At 42.5% G+C, this 18,035-nt stretch overlaps 1 protein-coding gene across 3 annotated transcripts in view; it reads right to left on the reverse strand.

Moving 5' to 3' along the window:
- C11H1orf21 (chromosome 11 C1orf21 homolog) overlaps positions 1 to 18,035 on the reverse strand; it is a 233,174-nt gene that overhangs the window by 14,415 nt on the left and 200,724 nt on the right. For all 3 annotated transcript variants that reach the window (XM_020870574.2, XM_020870573.2, XM_070473946.1), the window contains exons 4-5: positions 16,324 to 16,400; positions 7,003 to 7,063 (exon numbers count right to left, since the gene is read on the reverse strand). In XM_020870574.2, coding sequence (XP_020726233.1) covers positions 7,003 to 7,063; positions 16,324 to 16,400 — 138 coding nt within the window. The remainder of the gene's footprint in view (positions 1 to 7,002; positions 7,064 to 16,323; positions 16,401 to 18,035) is intronic.

Raw genomic sequence — 18,035 nt, forward strand, 5'->3', positions numbered from 1 at the left:
ATGGCAACCCACTCTAGCACTCTTGTCTGGAGAATCCCACGGACAGAGGAGCATGGCGGGCTACAGTCCGTGGGGTTGCAAAGAGTTGGACATGATTGAAGTGACAGCATGCATGCAGGTACGCAGTACATTTCAACTTGAATTCAATTAAGAAGTCACCTGCATAAAGCTATGCAGTAGGGAGAGAAACAAACAGGGCTGAGTCACGTCCTTACCATTGTAATTACAGCTTTAATTTGGCCGATGAATGAGGCAAGATGCATACAGGGGAGAGAGTAGGCGAGGCGGGGGATGAAGGGGAAGGAGACACGGGAAAGGTTTGGTTATTAGCAAAAGCAGGTCCCTGTGCTGTTTCCTGTGGGGCAAGGGGCTGTTTAATGCAATGCGATCGGCAGCCCAGCCCACTTCCAAAATACTCAGGCCGCCAAGAGCATCTCCTCGCCAGTGCTGCAGGTCCGAGTTGTTACCAAGATTGGCAAGCTGGGTGGGAGGGACAAGCTATGACTTCATCTGTACACACGGGCAGGCCGGGTGACACTGTTCAGGATTTGATAAAACAACCCCATGTTTCTCATCACTGGTGGGCACTGAGGAAACCTTTAAATGCACCACCTGAAAGTAAAACATATCATCACCTGCAGGTGCCAAACATTATCTTCGATTCGATAGCAGCTCTGAGGTTAAACTCTCTACCTCAGGAAGAGTTTATACAGAGAGCCCCAAATCACAGTTCATAATTACACACAAGTCAGGCTCTTCACCAGATGGAAAGCAAACACCTTTTGATCTGCGACATACTGATTCATAATGGAGTTCTGACATAATACTAAGAAAAGGAGCCCTTGAAATAAATTTAGAAATGCAGACTTATCATGATCTTTCTCACCAACTAGTTCTGGGGCCAAGGAACCCAGGCCATTTCAGGAACCCAAACGTTTTCTGAGTATAAATGATTCTGCAATAGACGTAGAGGTCTACAGATAAGCATCTTTAAAAATCAGCTGATTTAAAATCCAAACGCTGCTCTTTCTCAGACATTTCCTCAAAATGTCACATTGAATAATTCCGGTCAGCAGAGGCAGACTCTTAAAACTGTACAGAATATGTGAAGTACGGCGGCGTGCTGATGGCTCAGCCATGGGCGGGGGTGGTGAAGCACTATGAGCTATTTTCAAAGAGGAGAAGGGAGATGAGAAAGCAAGCAGACAGGGCTGTGTTGGGATTGATCTGTGCTTGGTTTCCTAATTTTCATTTAAGTCAGAGATACACATGAATAAGACGAGACGCTGATGAGACTCGTGGGTGCTCATGGGTGTCATCGGGCCCTGGATCTGAGCAAAGCATACCAGTGAAGTGCACAGGTTCTTTGCCTGGGGATCAAGGACGGGCTCTGGAGAGTTATAAACTCTAAAGTTTTACTTCAGAATGTTGTGTATATGAGAGCATGTGCCTTTTTATAGGGAGTGTTTTTATAACTTTAACAAAATTCCAAAAAGATGCCCATGAAGCAAAGCTTAAGATGCCTTGCATGAGGAAAACTAACGAGATGCAAATAGCTCTGTGCCGAGACATTCTTTATTTAATATTCAGGGTTCTCTTTGAGAAGGCAAAAGATTTCCCAGTCATTGGCTGTTCTTAAATCTTCCTAAAGCAAAATATAAATCCCTGTGTTTGCCTGGAAAAGATGCTCTTAAGGCAGATACTTTAAAAATGTATTTACTTTTTCTTCTTCTTACAAGTAAATTTAAATGTATTGTAGAAAGCGTATATTAAAATCTGATGTAATCTGTCTTTGGTATCATATTCAAAAACTCTTCCACAGGGCCAAGTTTTAATAATCTAGATCTCTTCTTCCTCCTCTGATTATACTGAAAGACAAGTTTAAAATCATTATCATCTTCTGCAGTGAACTGTCATTTTCTTTAAGATGCAAAACTAGGCAAATGTCATCACTTTACATAAGATTCAGAATTGTCAGGCACAACTACAGACTGTCATAGAATAACAGGTAGGTACTTGAGTAAAAAATAATGAGGTAAAGATAAATGAGGTGCTCTCATTGTTTCACAGGGTTTTTACTTTCCGAAAGGAAAAGGAAATGTAGATCAGAGGTTATAATGCTCTTTTGAACTCTCATTGCTCTCCTGATAAAACTCTTTCCCATGGTCATCTTCAGATGCAGCTCACTGTCTTTGCTTTCCTCATGCCAGCACAGTGAAATGGTGTCAAGTGGCCAGATGTCCCAACTGCCTGGTTCATAGACCTCAAGTTTCAGCACTTGACTCCTGAAACATCTGTATTCAATAAAGGAACACCTGACTCATGGTGATAATGGAGGTAGGGGTGCTGGATGAAGGACTCCTCCATGGTTAAAATAATTACCTTTTCAAAGAAGTTGCTTTTAGAACTGAGCTCCTCAAGGCAAGGGACTGTTTCATACTTATTTTGTATCCCCCATTTCCTGTTTTTCTATTCTGAGTCATCGCATAATGCCTGGTACTCATAAATGCTAGATAATTAATTCATTTTTGCTACTTGCTTTTCTTTGCCACCGATAACTTCTTACAACACTGCTTGCCCAGTTGTGGGCAAAAGTAAACTGCAGCTTGACACCATGATTATTTCTGAAGTAGCGTGTGTGCGTGCGAGCCCGTTCAGCTGTGTCCGACTCTTTGAGACCCCATGTAGCCCGCCGGGGTCCTCGTCCATGGGATTTTCCAGGCAAGAATACTGGCATGGGTTGCCATTTCCCCCTCCAGGGGATCTGCCTGATCTGTGTCTCTTGCGTCTCCTGCATTGGCGGGTGGATTCTTTACCACTATGCCACTTGGGAAGTAGAGTCGTCCATACTAAATTTCACAATAAATATTAAATAATCCAGTCATCTTTGTTTCCCTGTATCAGTGGTACTTTTGCATATACCTTGAGGAGACAGACCAGAGATTTCTTTTGGTATGGAGAGGACAGCTGAAAGGTATCATGCCCTGGAGACATTCAATAAATACAAAGGATGAATCAAGGAAGGGCGGGTTTATTTACTTATTTTTTTAATATTTATTTATTTGGCTGCATCGGGTCTTAGCTGTAACATATGGGATCTAGTTCCCTGTCCAGGGTTCGAACCTGGGTCCCTGCTTTGGGAGCACAGAGTCTTAACCACTAGATCACCAAGGAAGTCCCGGAAGGGCAGGTTTAAATCACTACAGATTCACTCGGCTTTGCTTCTTAACAATTTAAGGAAGAAAAAAGGAATCTAGAGAAAAATTAAATCTCAAAAATCAAGACCTTTCAGAATGACTCCAATTTTCAGCATGAAGCTCTGAGTTTAATTTTTTAAGTCAACCCTGTAAAACAAACAAATGTAGTGCTAGTGCAAATGATGGAATTCCAGCTGAACTATTTAAAATCCTAAAAGATGATGTGGTTAAAGTGCTGCACTCAATATGTCAGCAAATTTGGAAAACTCAGCAGGGACCACAGGACTGGAAAAGGTCAGTTTTCATTCCAATCTCAAAGAAGGGCAATGCCAAAGAACGTTTCAACTACTGGACAACTGCACTCATTTCCCATGCTAGTAAGGTTATGCTCAAAATCCTTCAAGCTAGGCTTCAATAGTATGTGAACTGAGAACTCCCAGAGTACAAGCTGGATTTAGAAAAGGCAGAGGAACCAAAGATCAAATTGCCAACATTTATTGGATCATAGAGAAAGCAAGAGAATTCCAGAAATACATTTACTTCTGCTTCATTGACTATGCTAAAGTCTTTGACTATGTAGATCACAACAAACTGTGGAAAATTCTTAAAGTGATGGGAATACTAGACCACCTTACCTGTCTCCTGAGAAACCTGTATGTGCGTCAAGAAGCAACAGTTAGAGCTGGACATGGAACAACCGACTGGTTCAAAACTGGGAAAGGAGTACCTCAAGTTGGTATATTGTCACCCTGCTTATTTAACTTATATGCAGAATACATCATGTGAAATGCTGGGCTGGATGAATCACAAGCTGGAATCAAGATTGCTAGGAGAAATATCAACAACCTCAGATATGCAGATGACACCACTCTAATGGCAGAAAGTGAAGAGGAACTGAAGAGCACCTTGATGAGGGTGAAAGAGGCGAGTGAAAAAGCCAGCCAGAAACTCAACATTCAAAAAACTAAGATCATGGCATTTGGTCCCATCACTTCTGGGCAAATAAATTTGGAAAAAGTGGAAGCAATGACAAGTTTTATTTTCTTGGGCTTCAAAATCCCCATGGATGGTGACTGCAGACTTCAAATTAAAAGACGCTTGCTCCTTGGAAGAAAAGCCATGACAAACCTAGATAATGTATTAAAAAGCAGAGACATTACTTTGCTGATACAGGTCCAGCTAGTCAAAGCTATGGTTTTTCCACTAGTCATGTATGGAGGTGAGAGTTGTACCATAAAGAAGACTGAGCGTGGAAGAGTTGATACTTTTGAACTGTGGTGCTGGAGAAGACTCTTTAGTGTCCCTTGGACTGCAAGGAGATCAAACCAGTCAGTCCTAAAGGAAATCAACCCTGAATATTTATTACAAGGACTGTGGCTACAGCTAGCTGAAGCTCCAATACTTGGGCCATCTGATGAGAGGAGCTGATTTATTGAAAAAGAGCCTGATGCTGGGAAAGATTAGGCAAAAGGAGAAGGGCGTGACAGAGGATGAGATGGTTGGATGGCATCACCGACTCAATGGACATGAGTCTGAGCAAATGCTGGGAGATAGTGAAGGACAGGGAAGCAGAAGTTCATGGGGTCACAGAGAATTGGATACAACTTAGCGACTGAACAACAACAACACAAAACCTAACAAATAGTTTTGATTGCATTTACGGTCGTCCACATGCTAGCCGGAGCAAAGAAATATTCAGCAATGGTAAAAAGTCAGGAAAATAGTTCACAAGAATCCAACTTCCAATTTTGGTTATATAAACTACTGTGAAGATTATATTAAGCCAAACATATACATTATGATGAAATATTTTAATTTGAGGGAGGCTTAATGTTTAGATGATACAAAGGATAGCATATTTACAAAATTCAGAAGGATGAACTTTAGGTAAGGGAGGAGAAACAGGAAAGTTTGGCTCAGAGTTGATAGAAAATTCCCTTAGAGACCTGTAACTGGGCAATTATCACAGATTGTATAACTGCTCCTTTTTTGAATATGAATGTGTTCAATATATAGTGGGAACACTGTTTATATTGAATCTACAAATGCTCCTTTGTCCAAGGAAAGTTCCACCAAACAAATGACCAAGTTATAAACTTCGCTTTTGTTGCACTACACACATTGTCTACACCTTAGATGCAAAGTAAGACAGGAAACTGAATTCCAGATGAGAACAATGAATTTCAGTTTTGAGTAACAAGAGGTAGAATTTCAATTATGGAAACACTGGAAAGAGATTAGATCATTTTAAACACCTTGTCAGGGTTTGTAAATGTTGCTTAAAAAGATAACTCACAATTCAGGTTTCAATTTTTGCAGATTATTTCTAACTAATAAGCATATATTTTTACTGCCCAAATGTTAGTGCAGGAGAAATAATCCAAACAGAGAAAAAAAATTTTCACTATTAGAGTGGGGACAAAATATTTTTTAGGTTTCTCTTTACTGAAAAAAAAAATGTTATTGGCAAGTTAGTCAGCTTTTGAATCAATATTTGAAAATTGCTGATTATTCTTAGATGATGTTTTCAATATAAAAAGTCATGCATAAGCTAAAAAATTTCACTAAAAGTAAATAAGAAAAATATATACTCAAATGAGTATGTGAGCACAGCCGATGAACACTATAGATTAAATTATTATTTTAATTCATTACCCATTTCTATTTTTTACATTGGTAATATATGCTGGTCTTTTGATGGTGCATTAGAAAATTTTGTAATGATTCTTTTGGGGCAGGGGTCTACCTCAGAGTGGAGTCTGCTACTGAAATACAGATGAATTTAAGACCTTCTTCACTATCTTCCACTGATTGATACATACATAACCTAGGAATACACGAAGAAATACTCAAGGACCACAAGCCATAAAAGAGAAATAAAAATTAAAATGGAAAACATTTCAAAGGTAAACTTGGTCTGTGATGCCTTGACCACAGTGGCGATATGTTCTGAATTTAGAATTTAACTCTTCTTTAGAATAAGGCTTCAAATTACAGCTCTCAGATGTATAACTTTAGCATTTAAAATTCACTCCCTGCAGTGATAAATTGAAATTCTATGAGCATGCAAATCTCTAATGATTACCATATTCTACTCTTCCTTCAATTGATTTGCATGTGGCACTCTGAGAGCGTAAATATGGGTTAAATTTCCACATGGATCAACTTTGAATCTTCCCGTCATTATAAAATCCACACTCATATGGAGAAGTGAGTTGGAGGTTCTGCTTTGGAGTCAGACAGACATGGGCTGGAATTCTAACTCTACTGCTATTAGCTTTGCAAACCTGGCTAAGTTATACTCGGGCATTCTAAGCCTCACTTTTTTTGTAAAACGCACGTGTTACCTTTCTCACGGCCAGCTCCCTCAAGCAGGTACTGACTGCCACATGTTTGTGATGTTTGTAAAGAAGGCAGAGAAGCGCTGGGTGGGTACTAAGTAAGTACCTGGGCAGGTACTAAGTAAGCAGGTACTAAGGACCTCCTTGCCTGCAGCCTGCGAGAGGAGCAGGGGATCAGGTGTGGACAACACACAATGATTGCAACACTTTTTAGGCAAAGGCTCTCACCAGTCTCACCCTGAGTTTCCACGCTTCAGTGAAAGATCAGCCCAGGATCCTGGGAAGCTCAGTCATACGTTAAACCTTCTCACAGCCACCTTCTGAATTGTGTGTGTGGGATAACTGCTGTTAATTCTAACCACCCCCTTGCAAGGACAGCTTTGTACCACAGACACCAGAATATTGTTACTCTTAACGCATGAGGCAACATTCCCCTTGAAATATGCAGTTACTTCACATCTTACCTTTTCAATTTTTTCATCCAGCATTCTGAAGAATTCTTGTTGGCTTTCAGAGATGTGCATGCTGAAAAACAAAGAGTAGTTAAGTGCATATTTTCAATGTTTCCCAGTTCCCTCAGGTGAAAAATGCTGAGGGTCTAAACTTTGAGGCTGTCATTTATTTCTTGCAGACTTTTCCACTGAAGTGCTCTGAAGTCATACTAAGGCTGAATGTCATGAGAGTAATCCTACAAGTGTGTTTCATAATAGCCTATAAGTTTCTACAACTTAAGGAACACAATTTCCTTTCAATGTACATATTATTTATGTTGGTGTTACTGGGAGGTATGTGCCCATTTTTTTCTTCAGATACACATCTATAATTAAAACAAAAAGCACAGGTAAGCAGCACATGGCATATTTCAACGCTGTGTGTAAGTATAACAAGAAAATATATCCTGGGACTTCACTGGCGGTCCAGTGGTTAAGAATCCGCCTTCCAATGCAGGAGATGCGGGTTCAATCCCTGGTTGGGGCACGAAGATCCCATATGCCATGGGGCAACTAAGTCTGTGCTTCACTATGAAGACCCCACGTGCCACAACTGAGATCCAGTGCAGCAAAAAATAAAATAAATAAATATTTTTAAAAAAAGATTCGTTAAAAAACATATCCTAATTATGATGTTAAAATGTGTATTTTACCAGAGGCGTGAGCACGGTATTCAGCTGACCGTATGGCTGTGTGCTGGCTGCAGACGTGCCAAGAACTTAACCTTGCCCCTAAACGTCGTTGATAACTGGTGACAGCAAATGTGCCTCTTTGGAACTGAAATTCCACTGTAATGGGGAGTAAGTGAGGAGGCATGTCTGAGCAGCCCTCGCCCTGATTCCCTGTTCTTTGCTATGTAACAGCATCCTCAGTGAGATGGGCGTGGTTGGTGGGGACAAAACCAAGAAGGTAAGGAGAGCAGAGATCAGGGATGGGAGGGGAAGGGCCTTGGGGGCAATGAGGTCTTAATGACAGCAGTTTCTACCTGGCAGAGAGTTGTGGGTGTTCCAAGGCGGTTCAGGATGCTGGGGTAAGAGACACATGGTCCAGTATTTCTTTCACTTGCCATTAATGCCTACTGGTTTAGTGGCTGGGGGCACGGGGAGGAGAGGCTCTGGAAGAGCCTCTTCCCCTCCCGTCTAGGTGTGGCAGGCAACCTACTTGACATCCCCTGCAGCGGCCACATAGAGGGGCAAGAGTGACCGGAAACCCTTCAGGCCTCCCGTGACAGATAATAAGGTTTAAAGGAGGTTTCCCCTGTGTGTCAGATCTAGATTTAAAATAATATCAGCTCTGATATAAAAGAAAAAGAATGAAGATATCTGATACCAGCATCAACTTTCTTTCACAGTTCTAAAGCACTTTCACGTATAATCTAATTTTTGCCATCCTTTCCAGTAGTCATGTATGGATGTGAGAGTTGGACCATAAAGAAGGCTGAACAGCGAATTGATGCTTTTGAACTGTGGTGTTAGAGAAGAGACTTGAGAGTTCCTCAGAACTGCAAGGAGATCCAACCAGTCCATCCTAAAGGAAATCAGTCCTCAATATTCACTGGAGGGGCTGATGCTGAAGCTGAAGCTGCAATACTTTGGCCACCTGATGCACAGAGCCGACTCTTAGAAAAGACTCTGATGCTGGGAAAAATTGAAGGCAGGAGGAGAAGGGGATGATCGAGGATGAGATGGTTGGATGGCATCACCAGTTCAGTGGACACGAGTTTGAGCAAGCCCCGGGAGATGGTGAAAGACAGGGAAGTATGGCGTGCTGCAGCCCATGGAGGTGCAGGGAGTCGGACACTATTGGATAACAACAAATATGATCATTCAAATAAGGCAGACGTCCTGTTTCAGCAACAGGTCCTCTTTCACTGCATTTTACAAGGCAGGGCAGAATCTTGGATGATGAGGGAGATTAAACCGTCTCCTCTCTTTCTCTGGCTGGACAGAAAAGCCATTTTGCAAAGTTGAGTTTCCCCAGATTTCCTTCTTTAAGTGCCAAAACGTTGTTCATTTGAGCCACTCTGGATGCAAGTCTTCTAAACTGTATACTCTTGAATAGCCGTCTATCTCAAACATTACTTAGCTTCCACTTGACGACCGGCAGCCACTCTCCTCACCTTAAATCACAATGCTCTTCTGTAATACTGGGATAGCCCTGAAGCCTCTAAGATGGCTCGAGCTGGCTCTCTTTAAGCAAAATGACCTTAGACTCCAGGCTTTTGTTCTCTGCCTGCTTTTGAGCTCTTCCTTTCATTTCTCCTTGTCAGAGAAGGTATCAGTCCTCTTTCCATTTTCTTCTCAGTTTCTGCTTTGACTCCATGCTTAGAAGCAGCGCAGGCAAATTTGTTCAAGTTGTGTCTAAAGTTAGCATAAACAGGCACCAAAGGAGAGCCTGGGGGAATTCTTGTTAGTGGGAAGCACGAATATTCTGGTACCCACTGTGGCTGCTCAGACACTTTTGGGGGCATCCTTCCTATTCTTAGCCAAGCTCTCAGGAGATGACTTTGTTGACCAGCTCTGGGTCCCAAACAGGAAAGGCATGAAGATATTTATATATAAGTCTTAGACCCAGGTTTGATCCTTGGGTTGGGAAGATCCCCTAGAGAAGGGAAAGGCTATTCACTCCAGTATTCTTGCCTGGACGATCTCATGGACAGAGGAGCCTGGTGGGCTACAACCCAGAGTCACACAGAGGGTCATAGGGGTCACACAGAGTCAGACATGACTGAGCGACCAATACATTTATGTATCTTAATATAAATGCCTGCCTGCCTGCTAAGTCACTTTAGTTGTGTCTGACTCTTTGTGACCCTACGGACTGTAGCCCACCAGTCTCCTCTGTCCATTGGATTCTCCAGGCAAGAATACTGGAGTGGGTTGCCATTTCCTCCTCCAGGGGATCTTCCCGACCCAGGGATGGAACCCTCATTTCTTATGTCTCCTGCATGGCTAGGTGGGTTCTTTATAATCAGCTCCATTAGTTTCCCCAGGAAACCCCAAGATGTTTCATAAAGATGGCGCTTTTAGGGTTCTGTGTTCCCTGTGGAAATTTTTGGGTTAGAGTTTTTAGTATTTATCGCCTTGGATACAACAGCAGGGTAATGACTATTTAATTAGTTAATCGAGTGGTCTCTATTTAAATTCATGTGATTTGCGATCCTCACAGAGACAGCACCATTTGTTAGCATGGGTGAGGCGCAGGCCTCAGATTCCTCATTTTAAAACAGCGAACAGGTCTCTGAGGTCCTTTTGGCGCTAATGTTCTGTGATGTTACTAACTTCCATTAACTCCATTATTGTAAACATCAAAGCATGGAAATGGGGATGTTTGGTTAGTACTCAGACATATGCACATTGCATGGACAAGAGAAGAGTTCTCTAGTAAAAGCGACTCTGCAAATGTGTCTGCCATCCCTGCGAAGGACACACAGGCTCAGGGGCCCTATCACGTGCTTGAGATCAGAGGTGAAGGACCTCAGACTGTCTACATGTAAAGCAAGCACGAAACCTCAGGGAAGTGGGGCAATCCCAGCCCTCACAGCAGGACACACCGTTGCTAGTAGTTCATGGCTTGCATTTCTTCAGTTGATTATTTTTTAAAAAATAGTATGATAAGTACCCATGAAACCAAAAGAAAGAAAACAAAGCTAGGATCTTAACAACAACCTAGAGGTTACTCACTCCCCACCCATGCATGCGTTTCTCCACCTCAACCCTCATGTCCCCGCTTTCCTACACTCCATCTCTCTATGTGCTTAAAAAGCAGATAATTTATTTTAGATTTTAAAAGAACATTTATTTATCTATTTGGCTGTGTCAGGTCTCAGCTGCAGCATGTGGGCTGTGATGCACAGGTTCTAGAGCATGTGCACTCAGTAGTTGCGGCGTGCAGGATCTTAGTTCCCTGACTAGGGATTGAACCTGTGTCCCTTGCATTGGAAGGCAGATTCTTTTTTTTTTTTTTTTTTAGGCAAATATTGTATTTATTAACTATGATTGGAAGATACATTCCTGATTATCTCCAAATTCAAAAAGAATTTCAAAGTAACAAAATAATTCTATCCACCATAGAATCCAGAATAGGGCAGGGCTCTGGGGACCAAATTCATTGTGCACAGGGTGGGCAGAACCCTCTGCCTCTAAACAGAACTAGTTTAACTTTCAGCTCTGAGTCCTGGTCACAGTCTTGAAATCACAAAAGGTTAGGGACTGGAATTACTCAGCCAGAGGGATGGGTTTCTGGTTCAGACATGAGGAGAGGGATTCTTGGAAGTGATTAACGAAGCCTCTGCAGCAGAAACAGAAGACGAGGGCAGAGGGCACGGGGGCCGAACCAGAGGGCCTGGCACTGGGGGGGAGGGTGAGGAGCCCTCTCACCATTTCCTTGTTTTCACCCGTGTGTCTCCACTCCGTAGAACAGGGGCTGCATTCAGTCAGTAACCCTGATGTAAGAACGTTCTTGTAGTTTCTCATAGAATTTAAATACAAGGCCCAGTAGGTCCCTTGATTGGACCCAGGAGAGATCCCAGGATGCCAGGAGCTACAAGCTCTTGATAATTGAGGTGGTCTGGCCAATGGTCGCAGCTCCTGGAAGGCACGGTCAGGCTCTCTTACAGGGACAGCTTAGGGACGGATCCGTACGATGACACTGGACTGGGGCCTGGAGACTTCACACTGCTCCGGCCACGAGTCATAGCCCTCGACACTGTGGTCAAACAACACAAAGCGGACGCCCTTCTTGATGTTGGTGAACGAATGCATGATCCGAAAGGAGAAGCTGTCTGTCCGCGGCCGGACGGGAAAACGTTTATGGAAGAAATAATGCAAGGTGGCATAGTTGGCATCTAGAAGCTTGACGACTAGCTGATACATCCGGTCACTGCCTTGTTGCTCTGTCCAGCGGCGACAGACAGAAATCCCAATCTTTCCACTATCCAGGAGTTCCCGCCACAGGCCCTCCTCCTCCAGATCCAAAATTTCTCCCTTGTACCAACACCTGTAGGCAGAACTGTAGCTCGTCTCCTCAGAAGTCTTAAGCCTGACCCCCAAGTCTTCCTCTTCCTCCGAGCCATCGCTACTGCTCAGCATCATACAGTTCCAGAGGTCTTTCTCCAGGGGGTTCACGGTGAGCTTGCGCCCTATGGGTCTGAGCTCGCAGAAGCGGCCCAGGATGCGGGGCCCGGGGCCGCCAGCAGGGGGCAGGCAGGTGCGGATGACAGGCCACAGGTCGGGGTGTTTCCAGGACAGGATGCTCAGCCACAGGTCCTCGTCGTCCACCACCTCTCGCCAGCGCCGGCACACCAGGCGGCACTGCCGGAGCAGCGTGCTTGGGGGCAGGTAGCTCAGCATCTCCCGGAGCAGCTCGATGGGCAGATGGTTCGGGCCCGGAACCTCCTGTGGTTCGTGGTGCGGAGCTGGGACACGGGCAGGCAGGCCCCAGGAGGTTGAGGCGCCCATGGTCTCCTCGCCAGGCCCCGCGGCTGCTGCTTCCTGCATCTCAGCCAGTGTTCCTCACCAGTGGGCCTTCACCTTGCCTCACCTCGGAAGGCAGATTCTTAACCATTGGACCCCCAGAGAAATCCCTATTTTGGTTGTTGTTAACTTTATAGTGTGTATCATGCTCCATGTAATGTTTCAGGACTTACCCTTTGTTCTAGCTGCTAGAACTAGCTATGCTGCTAGGGGGCATCCAGCATTGTGCATTGCTGCAGTGCATTCGTTTTGACTGCTACTACTTCACTGTGTGAATATAGTGCAGTTCATTTACCCAATTTCCTGCCAAAGGGCATTTTTGGGGTTGTTTCTAATTGCTAAGGCGTTCTTACCAAGTGTCAGATATCATGATAAGCACCAGGCATACATCATTTCACTTAAACCCCAGTCCTATAAGATAGGATTTTTCACCTCTATTTTTCTTGGAGAAAACTAAAGCTCCAAGACATTAGTTCACTGGACTGAGATTACAAAGGCAATAAGGATACACTCTATGTGGCGCAGCAAACGAAGGTGTGAGCACTATTCACCTTCATTCTTAGTAAATTTGCTGTTAGCAGGTATGTGATTGTCCCTCCACTCAAGGGGGAAACAAACTCATTTTATACAACTGCATGTGCTGTGCGTCAGCGCTTCATAGTGTCCAACTCTTTGTGACCCCATGGACTGTAGCACACCAGGATCCTCTGTCCATAAGGATTCTCTAGGCAAGAATACTGGAGTGGGTTGCTATATCTTCCTTCAGGGGATCTTCCCCACCCAGGGATCGAACCCAGGTCCCCAACATTGCAGGCGGATTCTTTACTCTCTGAGCCACCAGGGAAGCCCATACAACTGCATAATAAATAATAATTTCCTGAATCCTATGTGTCAGCATGTAGGAAAAGTAAATCATTCTCTCAGACCTCCAGAAAGATTTCTTAGTTGAATTCTGGAAACCCAATGATCTGACTCAGTTTAAAATACACACACACACACACACACACACACACACACACACACACAGAGGCATTATGTTGTGTGAAAAACAGGGGATTCTCTTCATAATTTTAGTGTAAACACACGAGCCAATTTAATCAACTTCTCTGAAAGCTTTAGCATACGCCAGACTGCAAAGCATGCTATTTCAGTGCGTCAAAATTAAGTAAATAAGTATTTACTCTAAAGGAAAAAAGAAACTCTCCTTAGTTCTCCTTAATAGAGTATTTTCTTTAGAACTCAGAGATAAGAGAAGCATTTAAAAATAACACACATATAACAGCTTGATGAAAAGATGATGTGATAGTGTCTTCAGATATCTGTTGTCCCCAGAGGCAGATAAAATTAGTGTAGATAAAAGTGGTTACTAGTGAAGTTGATTAGGGAGGTTGTGATTATAGCATAACACTTACCTAAGGGTGAAAAAATTGGCTCTCCCATTATTGGGGAAAAAAAGTGGCTGACATTGTAAATGATAAATGAATTTTAAAACGCCCAGTTTTCATCGGAAGTAAGAAATGAAATCCCTGAGCTGACGGACTGCCCCCCGAGTCCTAACCACCACCTCACAGTGGCCATCGCCGCATCAGCTCCACAGACACCCAGGTTAAAGGGATGATGGTACTTTTGTCTCACCTTCCCAGGAAGGATCAGAGAACTTTTTCCACTTATGATGCTTATTTACATATATGTCCTCATTAAATTTATCGGGGGTGGGAGTGACTGTATCAGATTCACTCGTGTGATCAGCACCCTTAGGGAATTTGTTCATAGTTAGGCAGAACAGCACAAAAGAGATTTGCAGCCTTTGGGATAATAGCCTTTTTGAAGAAAGGACAGGCAGCTTCCAAGTCACACAAAGTGCATTTTATCACCAGTGATAGACTCAGCTTCAGAATAATATAGAAAACTACTCATTATTCTCTAACATTTTAATTGTGAAATACTTAACACACAGAAAAGGAAACATAATGCTATTTGGACATTTTTAAATAATAATAATTAAAGGAACATGCATGTAACTACAACTTGGATTAAGAGAGAGAACCTCTGGTTCCACTGTCTTCTATCCAGGATAAAGGAGCACTGTCCTGAATTTAATGCCTTTTCATTTCCTTGCTTGTTTTTATTGTTTTATCATATGTGCTTAATCGCTCATCATGTCCAACTCTTTGTGACCCCATGGACTGCAGCTCCTCTGTCCATGGGGATTCTCCAGGCAAGAATACTGGAGTGGGTTGTCATGCCCTCCTCCAGGGGATAGTCCAGCTCAGGGACTGAACCCAGGTCTCCCGCATTGCAGGCAGATGATTCTTTATCAACTGAGCCACTCTTTCTTTACTGACTGAGCAATATGTGTATACATAGATGTGTAATATATGTATATACAAATATTTCTTAGTTCTGCCTGTTTTTGAATTTTTGTATGCATGAAACTGTACATAGGCAGGTACTACTACTTACTTTACTGGCACAGTCTGACATTTCATGAGATCCCTCTATCTTGATCTATGTAGCTAAAGGTCATTTATTTTCACTGATATGTAGTATTTCCATCATAAGACTATACCACAATTTTGTTATTCATTATACATTTGATGGACATTTGGGTTTTATCTCTAAGGTTTTTTTTTTTTTTTGGCTGTGCTGCATGGCATGTGAGATCTTAATTCCTCCACCAGGGATCAAACCTGTGTCTGCTGCAGTGGACATGCAGAGTCTTCTTAACCACTGGGACACCAGGAAGTCCCATCCTTTCAAGAAATTTAAGAGTTCATATAAACAGTGCTGCTATGGATATTTCAAAATATGCCTACTGGCACACCTTCATCAGAGTTTCTTTAGGGTATACACCTGAGGGTGGAGGCGCTAGGCAGCCAGGTATGCCCAGGTACAATTTTACTAGATAAGGCGAAGTGTTTTCCAAAGTAATTGTACCAGTTTATATTTCCTGGTAAACTTTGTCTATCAACAGACTACTATATTTTTGCCAATCTTGTGGTGTGACATGTTAGTTTTTCCTGACACATCAGCTATTCATTTCCCTCTTCAGTCAAGTGGTTGTTTATGTCTTTAGCCTATTTTTCTGTAAGTTCTATCTTTTACTTATTGATTAGTTAATTTACATATCTTGGAAATCTAACTGGGCTTCCCTGATAGCTCAGTTGGTAAAGAATCCGCTTGCAATGCAGGAGACCCTGGTTTGATTCCTGGGTCGGGAAGATCTGCCGGAGAAGGGATAGGCTACCCACTCCAGTATTCTTGGGCTTCTCTGGTGGTTCAGTCAGTAAAGAACTGGCCTGCAATGCAGGAGACCTGGGTTCAATCCCTGAGTTGGGAAGATCTCCTGGAGGAGGGCATGACAACCCACTCCAGTACTCCTGGGATTCCCTTGTGGCTCAGCTGGTAAAGAATCCACTATTGCTAATTATATGTATTATAAATATATTCCAACATTTTGTGGCCTTTTACTCTCCTATGCTATATTTTGAGAAGTAGAAGTTGTTAATTTTACTGTAGTCATAAAAATTAATCATTTTTCTTACAATTTGTATCCTTTGTGACTTATCCAAAGTTCTTCACTACCCCATGGTCATGAAGATACTGCCCGTCATTGTCTCCTACCTGATGGGAAGTGTCAGCTCGGTCATATACTGTGGGTCTGCCTTGGGTCTCTGTTATGTTCCATTAGACTAAGTCATGTGTCTCAATCACTGAGGCCGTTTCTTAAGTCTTGGTTATCCAGCAGGCAAAATGGAGCTCACTCTAAAAACGTTTTTATCTCTCAAAACAAAATTGGCAAACAGGAACTGGAACTTACTTTGCTCTGGGTTGATGAACTAATCCTGGGATCTCCTTATTGGTTTTAAGTCTTACATTTGAACTGGCACTTTTTTCCTGAAACACATAAACACACATGGAAAAGACAAGGTAAGAATCAGCAATTAAACAGGAGCATGAATTTTCATTACCAAAATGCGAAATTTGTTTGGGAGCCTTTACAGCTGGTTACCTCATGCAGACAAAAGTCCTTAAAGATGTCACATAGAACAGGTAGAACTGCCAGATATTTTAACAGGGAACACTATTGTGAAAAGAAGAATGAACTTTTATAACAGCTATAAAATGGCTCCTTTTAGAAAATTACATGTGAGTAGTATTTGATTTTTAGGTGGAGCTCCTAAAAATAGTAAGAGAATCAAAAATCAGAAGATCCTAGTGTGAAAAAAAGCAACAGTAGTATAATCACAGTCATTGGTTGCTTGCTCAGGATAAGTAATTTTGTGCATTTTGTTTGTGAAAGACAACTGAAGTTACTGAGTTTGCACAAGGCCCTTGCAGCGACAGGGACATAACTAAAAATAGTGAATATTTTCCATGAATGATGAATATTGAGATTGAATTCAATTAAATTAATCAAACCCAATCTAGCCTGTATTCTGGAAGTACTTTGACTTTTAGCCTGATCTGAACTCTTATTCCCCATCAACCAGCCACATAGGAAAGGAATACTTTCAAATCTTAAAATGCAAATATTATCAGCAAGCACACTATCTCAATAATACTACTGCTCTGCAGTGATGTGGATGAACCTCAAGCCTGTTATACAGAGTGAAGTAAGCTAGAAAGAGAAAAACAAATATTGTGTACACTACCATGAGTAAAACGGATAGCTAGTGGGGAGCTGCTATATAGCACAGCAAGCTCGGCTGGGGGCTCTGTGAGGACTGAAATGAGTGAGATGATGGGGCTGGGAGGGTGACTCAGGAGGGAGGGGAGATATACACACACATAAGGCTGATTCACATTGTTATACACAGCACTGTAAAGCAGTTATTGTCCAGTAAAAAATTTTTAAGGCTTTAAAATTTGCTCTCTAAATATACCCACCAAAATGAAATGTTAAACCCATTTAACGGGTGACTACACACACTCAAGCAACCTGAGGTGTGGCAATAATTAAAAGACCTGGGCCAGGGCAAGAAGTAAAAAGTTCTGTGGGCCAACCCAACATTCTCACCAGAGGCAGAGTGATGTGGGAGGGCACACAGAACAGATGGTCCTCAAATGAGCTCTTTTAAGAGTTCATACTTCCCCTAGGATAGCAGAAGTCATGCAAGAAAAGCTACATGTGACATGTAGAATCAGAGAAACTACAGTGACTTGCATGCTAGGTTGTTTGCTATTTACCATCAAACACGAGCATATTGTATAACGTCAGTCCTCCAAAATACAGGATAATTCTGTCTGTGATCCTCCAGGAGAAGAAAAAATCATTACAATCCTTTTGCAGTCTAGCTTACCTTCTCTACCTCACATTAAACTTGAAACTGTTTTCATGAACATTTGAAAAGTATAAAATATATACTATTCCCTTTGTTGATACAGTCAGAGAACAACAAATGAACTATCTTATTTTTTACAGAGAAGGTGGGAGAACAATTAGGAAACTTGAATGCACTACCTCCAGGAGGGCGGGACCCACAACTCTTCTTTATGGGCCTGGTTAGGAGACTGGCACTTCATAGGAGG

This window comes from Odocoileus virginianus, chromosome 11 (assembly GCF_023699985.2).
Source record: "Odocoileus virginianus isolate 20LAN1187 ecotype Illinois chromosome 11, Ovbor_1.2, whole genome shotgun sequence".
Lineage (NCBI taxonomy): Eukaryota > Metazoa > Chordata > Mammalia > Artiodactyla > Cervidae > Odocoileus > Odocoileus virginianus.